We start from the raw sequence: 12,500 nt of genomic DNA on the forward strand, positions 1-12,500 counted from the left end.
GTGGAGGGGGAACGTACCTTCGTAGTAGAGTTTGAAGCCGTGCGCGCTGACAGCAAAGTCGCTGGTGAGTCTCAGAGCAAACACTGAGCCTGTACTGGTCACTGGGGGTGGGACATGGAACCCTGTCAACCTGCAGACAGACAACACAACCCACCAATCAGTAACAGGCAGATAGCACAGGAAACCAATCCGAATCTGAGTTCCCAATTAGGACTACTCGACCCCGTCACCCCCCTCTTCGCCCTCATCCATCCCCTCCTTGCCCTCCTCCATGCCTCGGGGTGAGGGATGCATACTGTGAACACCTGCTGAACATGGAGAACACACGCTGGGAGAGAGATGACTGTGGATGGTACCTGAGGAGAGGAGATGGTTCCCATCTTTCTGAGCATGTTTAAGTGCTCTCTCTGTCCCCCTCCCCTCCCCTCTCCTCCTCTGGGTGACCAGGGGTGTGAATCCGGGTTGATGGAGAGCAGACTGCTGATTACATTAAGGAGCCGTGAGGAGAGAGATCATTTAGAGAGTTACCTTCTGCTGCAACCACCCATTCTACTCACACTCACACACACACACACACAGACACATGCACCCCCCCCCACACACACACGCACGCATGCACACTTGTCAATACATACACAAGCACACATATACACACATACGCATACACATCCAAACACACATGCATGCACGCACACAAGTACACCATCGAAAATCAAGGATCAGAGCTGTCTAGTTCTAACAGTATTTCAGTGGTCAGAATCAAGGAACAGTCTGTAGGCCAGGCACAGTGCACCAATAATAAACACAATCACACACACACGCACTCACACACCAACACTCACTAACACCAACACACACCTCCCCACAAACACAGAAAAAAATTATCACATTATTTTCAGTAGAAATAAACTGTTCTGATGCTCACGTTGGTGTTCTGTCAGAACTATGACCACCTAACATTTACATCTTTCACTTACACACACACACACACACACACACACACACACATGTACAAACGCGTCAAAACATTTCCACTAATCAGGGTTGGCATGGCAATGCTCCCCGCGGCAACGGCCATCACATCACATGCATCTCATTTATTCATGAGAATATATGATGATTTATTATAGACTATACTGTATGTAAGAATATAATATTCACAGAGAAACACTCTGAACCCTGTCTCCTCACGTCTGATTTGTATTGTTAGAACAAGGGGCTTTCTCGTGTGTGTGTGTTGTGTGTGTATGTGTGTGTGTGGACCCTAGTACATTAGAGTGTCTTAGTCATCCATCTTGATTATAGTCTTCCTGGTAAATATTCAGGAAGTTAGCGAGTGTCTCTTCCTTCAGATGATCTTTGAAGAAGAGTCATTCGTCGCCTTTGGCAACGCCTTGCTCTTTCTCTGTGGCCTGAGCATGCCGGGTCGCAATGTTAAACAGAGGGAGCACACACTCACAGACACACACACACATACACACTCAAACACACACCTCACACGTCTAGGTTGTTGTTGAAGGAGAATATTCTTACAGGTACCTAGAGACTCTAGGTACCTGAATGTTTCACATTCAAACAGAAAACGGAATACATATTCATATCTCTGCATGTGTGTGTGCAATGAGAGAGAGAGAAAGAGCCAGAAAGAGAGAGAGAGAGACAGAGACAGAGACAGAAAGAAAGAGAGAGAGAGAGAGAGAGAGAGAGAGAGAGAGAGAGAGAGAGAGAGAGAGAGAGAGAGAGAGAGAGAGAGAGAGAGAGGAGATGGATAGAAAACAATTTATCATCAAAAAAGAATAGAGCATTTGTCTCAAGTTCTCTAGTGACTTGAGATGTTGCTGTGTGTGTGCATTTGTGTGTGTTTGTGTGTGCATGTTTGTGAATCTCCAACTTTTCTTAGCCATCAAAAAAAACCTTTTGATTGACACAATCTCTTATTCTCCCACATTGCCATGGCAACCTAACTACTCCGACGTCAGCAACCAATAAATACGAAGCGTTTGCTGTGGTGGCTGCTGCTGGTTTATTCAAACAGGATGGGTGCTTTACGTGTGTGTGTCTGTGCGAATGTGTGTTTGTGTAACAGCGTGTCTGTGTGTGACAGTGTTTGTGGATTCCAAAGGGATATGTCCTGTGGTGGGAGGAGATCTGTCTTTCTATTTGGTTGTTGCCCCATGATTGGCGTAATCTAGAACGCCATCAGAACCAATCAAACGCCACAGTTTCGATAACAAAGGCAAGAAGACTGACTAGCTGGCAAAACATTCTTCATGGGCAGGCCCTGTGAGTGTGTGAGAGTGTGTGTGTGTTGTGTGTGTGTGTGAGAGGGTGTATCCTCTCTGACAGGGGGGTCGGGGAGGGCTGTCAGATCACCTGGAGGTCTTATCTGCTCTGAGGGGGGCACACAAACAATCACACACACACAATACCCCTCACACACACACACGCACACAATACCCCTCACACACACACACGCACACACTACCCCTCACACACACACACACAATACCCCTCACACACACACACAAACTTAGACATTCACAGTATTATACGCACACATTTTGCCGGAATATCTGTCAGTTGGTTTTGCACACACACTACACTACCTGCACTTGACAGTGTGCGTTTTGCATGTCTATGCGTGGTGTTGTGCGCAGCGCGGGCTAGTGTGCGACATGTCACTACATGAGCTTGTGATAGCTCTCACATCACTTTATTATGATTCTAAAAGGTTCAAACAGCTCCAAGATGGCTTTTCTCTCTCTCTCTCTCTCTCTCTCTCTCTCTCTCTCTCTCTCTCTCTCTCTCTCTTCTCTCTCTCTCTCTCTCTCTCTCTCTCTCTCTCTCTCTCTCTCTCTCTCTCTCTCTCTCTCTCTCTCTCTCTCTCTCTCTCTCTCTCTCTCTCTCTCTCTCTCTCTCTCTCTCTCTCTCTCTCTCTCTCTCTCTCTCTCTCTCTCTCTCTCTCTCTCTCTCTCACACACACACGCACGCACACTTTCAATGACACACACTATCACATTCAGCCACATACACACCCTTTCTGTCTCTCTATCACACACACTGGCATACACTTTCTCTCCATCACACACACTCACACACACCACTGTAACTCTGAGCCAAGATGAAAGAAGGACAGATGAAATAGAATATAAAATAGAATGTAGAACAGAGTGCTGAACAGAAAATAGAATGGTAGAATGGATGTAGAGTATAATGTAGAATACAATGGAATGTAAAAAAATAGGATGCAAAGTAAAATGTACAGTCGAGTGTAGAGTGTAGACTAGAAGAATACAGTCGGATTGAATAGGATTGAGTAGGATACAGTAGAATGTAGAGCACTTAGGAATGTAGACTAGAATGTGGGATGCAGCAGAATGTTAGATGAGGAGAGGCTGTCAGGCCGGGTCAGAACGTAGATCATGGTTGTCGAAAACGGGGAGGTTTAGAGCGGAGCAGAAGGAGGCAGGCAGGCAGGCAGGGCTACACCTCATGCTGACTGATAAACAATACCTTTCAAACACACCCACATCGAATGCATGGTGTGTGGGGGGTGGGGGGACGTGTATTTGAGTGTGCATAATATAGCAAGAGAGAAAGTGTGTGTGAGCTGGTAGAACAATTGCCATTTCAAACAGGCCCTGGCAGACATGATTTGGCTCTCATCTCTGCCGATACAAGCCACATGCAAACATACACTCAAATCCTCCTGCATGTAAACAACATCCACTGTAGTTAAACAACAACAACAAGTGGACAGGTTGTCTGGCATTAGCATGGTCTCCAGAGACACTGGTGCATCATGGGACATATGGCGTGTGGTTGGAGATCTGGTGCATCATGGGAGATCTGGTGCATCATGGGAGATATGGCGTGTGGATGGAGATCTGGTTCATCATGGGAGATATGGCGTGTGGTTGGAGATCTTGTGCATTATGGGAGATATGGCGTGTGGTTGTATATCTGGTGCATCATGGGAGATCTAGTGCATCATGGGAGATATGGCGTGTGGTTGAAGATCTGGTACAACATGGAAGATATGTGTGTTTGAAGGGCATCTCTAAAAGCCATTAGAACACTGGAGCATTAGAGAGTAAACATCTTCTGATGTCATCGGATAAACGAGTAAACACATTAGCATACTTTTCAGAATAATTAGCATACCAATCAGCAAAGGGTACGATTGGGCCTGAGGACCTCAATTGGACCAATCCCAGCCCCCAGCTGGCATGAACATGGATATCATTGGACAGCTTGAACTGTTATATGCAAATGAGGCTAAATGCCAAGTATGACATGATTACTGGACGTTCCTCAGCGTTAGTCGTCGTTACCAGGGTTACCAGGCCTATGATTCCAGTCACACAACATCCTCTTCCTCCAGATACTCGGGTCATGGTCCAGATGGTCTGGTCACATTTTCCAGTGTGCAAGCCAACATGTTTTTCTGGCTATTCTGACCCACAATCCTCTGGCCAGTGGAAGATATGTCACTACAGACGTTCCAAAGTAACAACAGCCCTCTGGATGCCCTCCGACAGTATGCAAGTGTCTGGTCTGCTCTGGGTTATATTTAATATGTTGTATCTCCGGGCAGAAAAAAAAGCATCACTAATCATTTTTTCAACACTGTAAAAATGTTAGCGCTACGAACTGTGAAGGATGGTGGAACAAAGAGGGTCAAAGTTCAGAGCACAATGTTTATGCACTATGTCCCAATTGTATGAATGCTGCATGCATGCTGCATGCAACAGTACTTACTTTGCACCGGCAGCTGCAGTACGTGCTCAAAGTCAAAAGAAAAAGTATGCCTTTTGACATGCAGGGTCAGTGTGTTATGGTGTGTGCGTGTGTGTTGGTGTGTGTGTAGTGGTGTGTGCGTGTGTGTTGGTGTGCGAGTAGTGGTGTGTGCTTGTGTGTGTGTTATGGTGTGTGCGTGTTGGCGTGTGTGTTGGTGTGCGTGTAGTGGTGTGTGCGTGTGTGTGTTGGTGTGCGTGTAGTGGTGTGTGCGTGTGTGTTGGTGTGCGTGTAGTGGTGTGTGCGAGTGTAGTGGTGTGTGCTGGTGTGTGCTGGTGTGTGCTGGTGTGTGTGTAGTGTGCGTGTGTGTTGGTGTGTGTGTAGTGGTGTGTGCATGTGTGTTGGTGTGTGTGTAGTGGTGTGTGCGTGTGTGTTGGTGTGCGTGTAGTGGTGTGTGCGTGTGTGTTGGTGTGTGTGTGTGTAGTGGTGAGTGCATGTGTGAACGTGTACGCAAACTGTCGCTTGTGGAGACATTTTCTTGATCACCACAACTTCAATTGCTGTTTCTATGAGATTTTCAGGGATTTAGAGTTAGAATGACATGAAGGGCAGGTTTAGGGTTTGGGGTTAAGGGTTAGGAATAAGACATTTGTTTTATGAGAGTGAAGTGTCGGTCTTCACAAGGATAGTAAAACAAACCTGTATGTGCATGTGTGTGAGTATGTGTGTGTGGGTGTGTTTAAAGTCTGGGTCGTGACAAATGATCATTGGGTTATAATAATGATGATGATAGTAATGTGACCAAAACAATATTTATGTTAATGATGTTTTAGATGAGAATATAATTCACACTGGTTAGCAATTAAACACAGCATCAATCAAATGCTAATGTTCAACCAACAAAGACCTTCCTTTAGTGATGGTGATTTGAGAAAGAAGACGAGATGGAGACAGATGGGGGGGGGTGGAGAGAGAGAGAGAGAGATGGAGAGAGACAGAGAGAGATTCTATATTCATGTTGTAATGTTCTGTGTCTGTAATGATTTAATGAAATGATATTTGTATGCTTTTTTACACAGTTGTTTTTAAGTTTCTGGTGTAGAGTGGTATGAATCAATGTTCTAAAGGTTCAAGTGTATATGTATTGTTCTCTGCAGACAGAACTCCAGCTGGTCTCACACATAACACCAGAAATGACAAATGTCTCTCTCTCTCCCTCTCCCCATCTTCCTCCATCTCTCCATCTCTCCCCATCTCTCATCTTTTTTTATAACCCTTCAGAAGACAGTCTCTCCAGTCTCACTCTGAGGAGCCACTTCAAAGGCCTCGCTCAAATATTGATTGGATGGAAATTAAAATCATCTGATTTTCCTCACAACCAATTAGTGCCTCAGTCAGAACGCCGCAGCAACATGAACAATGTTATGTACTGACTGCACTGTTACCAGAACTTGTTCTAACATGTGACTGAAGATACAAGAGCTGTCATAATACTCACAATAATTATAAAGTTCTCATCTTGCAGACGAAAAAGCGATGTACGGGGGGATTTAAACCTGAAACCTCTTGATCTGCAGTCAGATGCTCTGGCCCCCTGAGCTATAGCCATCCTGAGGAGTGCTTGTGTGAGACTGGACAAGGAGCAGTGGCGTTGACTGAAACTCATTCAGGCGTGGTCAATGTTTCAGCCTAGCTGGCCTTAATGAGCACAAGCTGCATGTCTGGACACACACACCTAACCAAACACACTCACACACCTAACCACACACACAGACCTAACCACACACACACACACGACACTGACAGGCTTGTGACACAGCTTTTAATGGTCTTTGTGTGTGTGTGTGTGTGTGTGTGTGTGTGTGTGCTGTAAAAGGTAATTGGATGAAGACAGACAGTGTTCTGTAGACACACAAACACACACAGAGTCACGTGTGGAAGCTAACTTCTCTTCGGAGCAGGGCCTTTTTGATAGGAGACATGGAATGAGGCTGTGTCTTGAGGCTCCTAGAGAACGTACACCTCATTAATAACAAGCTGATGAATATTTCACTGGCTGCCATTACAGTCTGATATGCTGTAGACAGAAGTCATTTGATCCAAATGCATGATATTTATCATATACACAACAGCCCTGGGCTTCACAAGAATTCTACTGGACGTGCATGTGTGTGTTTGTGAGCGGGAGTGAGAGAAAGAGAGATACAATGTGTGTGTGTCTGTATAAGTCAGCCTTTGTGTATTTTATGTATGTCTGTATTCTTTGTTAATTTTCATCAAGTCTCCATGTTCATGTTCATCATGTTTTCTAGGTACATGGGTCTAGTCTGTGTGTAGAACAGGAACCAGAGATACACTTCATACCCAGTCATGACCCTGTGGACTTCCTGGTAAACTGTCCTATCAGCAATCACTATGAAAGCTTTCTCCAATCTTATTGTTTTTGTACACTTACACACACACACTGACACACTCCCGCTCTCTTTCACACATACGCTCGCTCACACACACACACACACACACACACACACAGAAACAGAGGACAAGCAGCTCTCACAATGAATAAATAAATAAATAAAAAGTCCATAGAGCAACAGAGAGATCGACAGAGGGACAGAGAGAAAGAGAGAGGGAGAGAGGGGGACAGAGAAAGGGAAAGAGAGAGGGGGATGAGCGAGACATAGAGGGGGATAGTGAGAGAGAAATGGAGGGATAGAGAGAGAGGTATGAAAGAGACAAAGACATAGAGAGAAATGGTTAGAGAGGGGGATAGAGAGAGAGAGAAATGGAGAGACAGAAGGATAGAGAGAGAGAGAAAATGGAGAGAGAGAGAGAGAGAGAGAGAGAGAGAGAGAGAGAGAGAGAGAGAGAGAGAGAGAGAGAGAGAGAGAGAGAGGAGGGGGGGATGGACAGAGACAGAGAGGGGCATTGGCAGTGGTTCAGCAGAGTGTGGAGAGAGATAAGGAGAAGGTTGGAAATTCACAAGGGCGTCGAAAGAAAAGTCCACTCTGAATCTGACACACTCTTGGACCTTCACGCACATACAGTACACACCAACACAGTAAATCCACCGTTTTTGGTATAATTTGAATTGAAGGCAATGAAAACAGACATACACACTCACAAAAACACACACACATACGGAGTCAGGTTACAAGGCTATTTAATTGAATGAGTATTTGTGCTGCTGAGGTAATGTTTGGACCAGTGAAGCATGCAGCAAACTCTTCTCTCTGAACACACACACACACAACCTCCTTTCCTCCCATCCTCCTCTCGTCCCTCCCATCCTCCCCCTCTCCTGTCCTGTCCTCCCTCACACACCCCTTTCCAGCTCTCTGCCTCTCCTCTCCATCCCCATGTCTCCCCCTCTGTCCATCTCTCTACTTCGTTCTAGCTAGGCACACAACGCAAAAGGGACAAAAAGTGTTTTGATCTTTTCAATATTCTATTAACCACTCGTTGCCCATGTGAATTCCCCCATCCAGAGGAGGAGAGAGGAGCAGAGAGTGGGAGTACAGGAAAGAGGAGGAGAGGGGAGCTGATTAGACACATAAGGAAAGGCTGTCTTAAGGATGCAGTCAAACTGCTCATCCAGCCTGTTTCTGTCTGTTGTGGTCTACAGTGTGTCAATCAATGTGTGTGTGTATGCGAGCCCGTGTTACTGTGTGCAAGCCAGTGTTACTGTGTGTGAGTGTGTGTATGTATTCGTGTGTGAATGTGCGTGGGAGTGTGTGTGTGTATGTGTGAGAAGAGAGTGTGTGAATGTCCTCCATAGTTTTGCTGCAGAGATATTGAGGCCAGGCAGACAGAGCCAGCCATGAGAGCCTGGGGTTGTTTTGGGCCATATTAGAAAATGTGAATAAATGAATTAATGCGTGTCTGTTGTGTGAGCGTGCACGTGTGTGAGGGTGTGTGTGTGCGTAAGTGCATGCTTATGGGAGACAGCATGTGCGGGTGTGTAAGTGTGCACGCGTGTGTGTGTACGCACGCGCATGCGTGAGTGAGTGTACAAGGCCTGAAGGTCTGTCAGTACTTCTATCATCTCTGTGTGTAATTAAACGTAGGCATTCCAGAGAACACCAGAAACTACTAGAATCAGAGAGACGGGTTGAACCTCTAGGAGAACGTAGTTAGTCTAGTACAGTTTAGACTGCATCGAAACACAAGACTAGACAATAGGACCTCTAGGGGAGTATAGAACCTTTAGTATAGGACCTCTTAGAGAGAGTAGAACCTTTATAGAACATCAAGAGTATAAAACCTCTAGACATTAGAACCTCTAAAGAATAGAAACGTTAAACAACTTCGAGAGTATAGAACCTCCAACAGAGTTTAAAATTCCTCTTGGTAGTTTATATTATATTATCAGGCTACAAAATAAGAGACAATGTGTGATTTGCGGTAGGTCGTTAAATTTAGTTGGAACCCATTTCTTGAATGTTGCCAGAACATAATTCCGCCTACACAAACCATTAATTAAGTTAAAAATAAGAAACATTTAAAAGTGATGAATACTAACTAGACAATCTGGTCACCATTGGTTTTTAAACTGCAATTATTTTGGAGTTTGTGTGCATGCAGGCGCACTGGAAGACATTCTGAGTTAGGGGTGCTGCCATGCAAAAACAAGCGGAGCTGGTTCATGAAGGAGGACGTGAGACATAGCGCGCCACTAGCAACGCGTCATTTTATGCGCAGGGCACTCCCTCCTAATAGGGCGGGGTATATAAGGGATTCCCGGCATATGCATCGCTAGTGCGACATAGACTTCAGTCTTCCTGCTGCCTCCGCCTCCCCGGCCTCCACCCTTGGTTCTGTTTTCTGTTTCCTGTTTCAGGGGGAATGCGTCGCCGCTCTCTGCTCGGAGGTCGAGACGGTGTCTCGTCGGATGCGGCAGGGAGCCGATGCGAGCAGAACCACAATGCCAAATCAAATCAAATGTACAATCGTGTTTGTATAGTGGGAAATAAAGTATTTGTAAAGTCATACTGAGTCCTCCTGCTTGAACCACACTTGTAACTTTGAATCAGTTCTTTTAAGTTGCTCATTTTGTTATGTTTGTTCCAGACAATGATTGAATGTTAAGTGATGGCAGCATTCTTTTGTTTCGTCTCATGTGCTCAGCTCTCATTGTCATTTCTCTGTCTCTCTCTTTCTCTCTCTCGCACGCGCGAACATCGTCCTGTGTCTATGAGCGCCTGAGAGCCTCTTGACTAATCACAAGTGTTTAAATGCTCTCGCTACAAGGAAAACTACATTCCCTTTGTGGATGCTCTTCATCATTGACCTTTAAGCGGTAAATAATAAAGGATACGTTAATGGAAAAAAGTTCAGCCCACATCCAGATGGACAACGGGAAACTGCACCGGCACAAACCTGTTGATTGAAGCACCTAGTCTGATCATATGGGTGGGTGTGACCCAAGGCCGTATGGAGTCAACATTGGGGGGGACGAATTACATTTTTTATGATTTAAGTTTAGCACATTGTGCGACTCAAGAGAGAAGGGGCTGCCACGGCCCACACAGCACCACGGACAGAGACACAGCCGCTTGAGAGAGCGCTTCATAGGAGGAGTCCATACGTGCCTTTACCTACACGATCAGCGAGAAAAGGACGCAAAAACAAAGTGAAGCATTTTCTTTTAACCGTTGGGTTTTTGTATGCGGTAAAGTTGTCCCAATACGACGGTGGGTCACAATGACTGATGGGTCAGAATGACCCGAAGATAACACAAGGGTTAAGAGAGTGTAGAACCTCTAGTTCAGAACTTCTAGAATATATAGGCTAACCTATAGACTACAGAACCACTAGAGTAGAGAACCTATGGAGAGTATAGAACTTCAAGAACGTAAAAGCTCTATCGTATTCTGGAGTAGGACTATACAACCTTTAGAATATATATAGTTATCCTCTAAAGTATAGAACCTAGGCTGTATATAATTTATAGAGTATAGAACTAGAAGAGTTAAGACTTTCCCCTGATATGTTCTGTTAGTTTTCCATCTTCTATTCTAGATCCATCAATTAATACTTTGCCTAGCCCGCCTTAGACTAGCAGTTAGCCTAGCGTTTAGCAGAGGTTAGCCTGGCATTTAGCCTGGTAATTTGCCATATGCTTAGAATTATAAGTAATTATAATAGTAAAAACAGCATACCCAGGTAGGACTGATAAGCATGATAGCAATGTAGCATAGTGGTTAGCATGCTTGCAACTTAGTGATTAGCATGCTTGCAACTTAGTGATTAGCATGCTTGCAACTTAGTGATTAGCATGCTACCAAGGTAAAAATGAGCATGCTAGCAACGTGGCTGTAGTGATTGGCATGCTCGCGGCACAGTGATTAGCATGCTAGCAGAGTGGATCCAGTGACAAGCATGCTAGCAACATAGTGATTAGCAATCTAGCAGCGTAGTGTAGCTCATGTAGGCCAGACGGCTCCGTGGGTGTGGATGTCCCACGACGACGCTGCAATTAACAAGTTGTTTAAACACGCCCTGTGGGTCTGTCGCTCGCCGGCCTGGGAATGTGTGTGCTTGTGTGAGTCAATTTCCTAGAGTGTGTTTGTGTGAGTCAATTTCCTAGAGTGTGTGTGCATGTATATGTGTTCTAGAGTAGGCTAAATGCCCACCCCACCCTAACTAACGATGCACAAATAAGGTGTTTTGTAACGTATGATGTTGCACAGTAGACCTTTCAGTGATGTAACAGGTTGTAAGAGTAGTGTCCTGGAATTAACCTTGTTTGTGCTACCAAATATACATCTACATTTACATTTAGTCATTTAGCAGACGCTCTTATCCAGAGCTTACAGTAAGTACAGGGACATTCCCCCGAGGCAAGTAGGGTGAAGTGCCTTGACCAAGGACACAACGTCAGTTGGCATGACCGGGAATCGAACTGGCAACCTTCAGATTACTAGCCCGACTCCCTCACCGCTCAGCCATCTGACTCCATCTACACTATACACTACATCTTAGTGTGAGTATTGTAGTATATATTATAGTTAGAGTATATAAGACTATACAATTATATCCTCAGTATAGTAAGAATATTTTAGTGTATGCAGTACTATTCTCAGTACAGTGTCAGCATAACATGAATATTTGAAAGTATGTAGTTCTATTCTCATTTTGGTGTCAATATAGTGTTGGTGTTTCAGAGTATATGGTTCTATTCTCAGTATTGTGCCAGTAGTATGAGTATTTCAGAGTATAAGGTTCTATTCTCAGTACAGTGTTTAACAGTTTAAAGTTGTACTGGCTCCAGTTTGAAATGCTTTTCTGGAGTCAACCAGGACACCTTAGTGAGCTCTTACTGCCTTAAGATCTGGATGTTCTCTGTGTGTATGAGAGTGTGTATGTGAGTATGAGTGCATGTTTATGAGAGTGTGTATATGAGAGTGTGTATGAGTGGGTGTGTATGAGAGGGCGTCTGAGAGTGAGTGTGAATGTGTGTGCGTGCATGAGAGGGTGTATGAGTGTGAATGTGTGTGTGTGTGTGAGAGAGAGTGTGAACGTGTGTGTGTGTGTGTGTATGAGTGATGGTGCTGGAGAGGATCTGGTAGGGCTTAGCTGAGGGTGTTGCTGACTGTGTGGTTTTGAGCCTGCCGCAGTATGTCCCCTAAGTGAGATTACACGTTCCCTGGGCTCTCGCCCCTGCGTGTGTGTGCGTGTGTGTCAGTCTGTCTGAGTCTCTGTGTGCGTTTTTGTAACTGTGTGTGCGCGCTAGTATGTGTGTGTCAATCGAACCGCCATAC

At 45.0% G+C, this 12,500-nt stretch overlaps 1 protein-coding gene across 1 annotated transcript in view; it reads right to left on the reverse strand.

Annotated features, from left to right (window-relative positions):
* csmd1a (CUB and Sushi multiple domains 1a) overlaps positions 1 to 12,500 on the reverse strand; it is an 83,519-nt gene that overhangs the window by 21,194 nt on the left and 49,825 nt on the right. Inside the window, exon 3 of the mRNA XM_062446044.1 lies at positions 18 to 130. Coding sequence (XP_062302028.1) covers positions 18 to 130 — 113 coding nt within the window. The remainder of the gene's footprint in view (positions 1 to 17; positions 131 to 12,500) is intronic.

Source organism: Osmerus eperlanus, chromosome 20, assembly GCF_963692335.1.
Source record: "Osmerus eperlanus chromosome 20, fOsmEpe2.1, whole genome shotgun sequence".
Lineage (NCBI taxonomy): Eukaryota > Metazoa > Chordata > Actinopteri > Osmeriformes > Osmeridae > Osmerus > Osmerus eperlanus.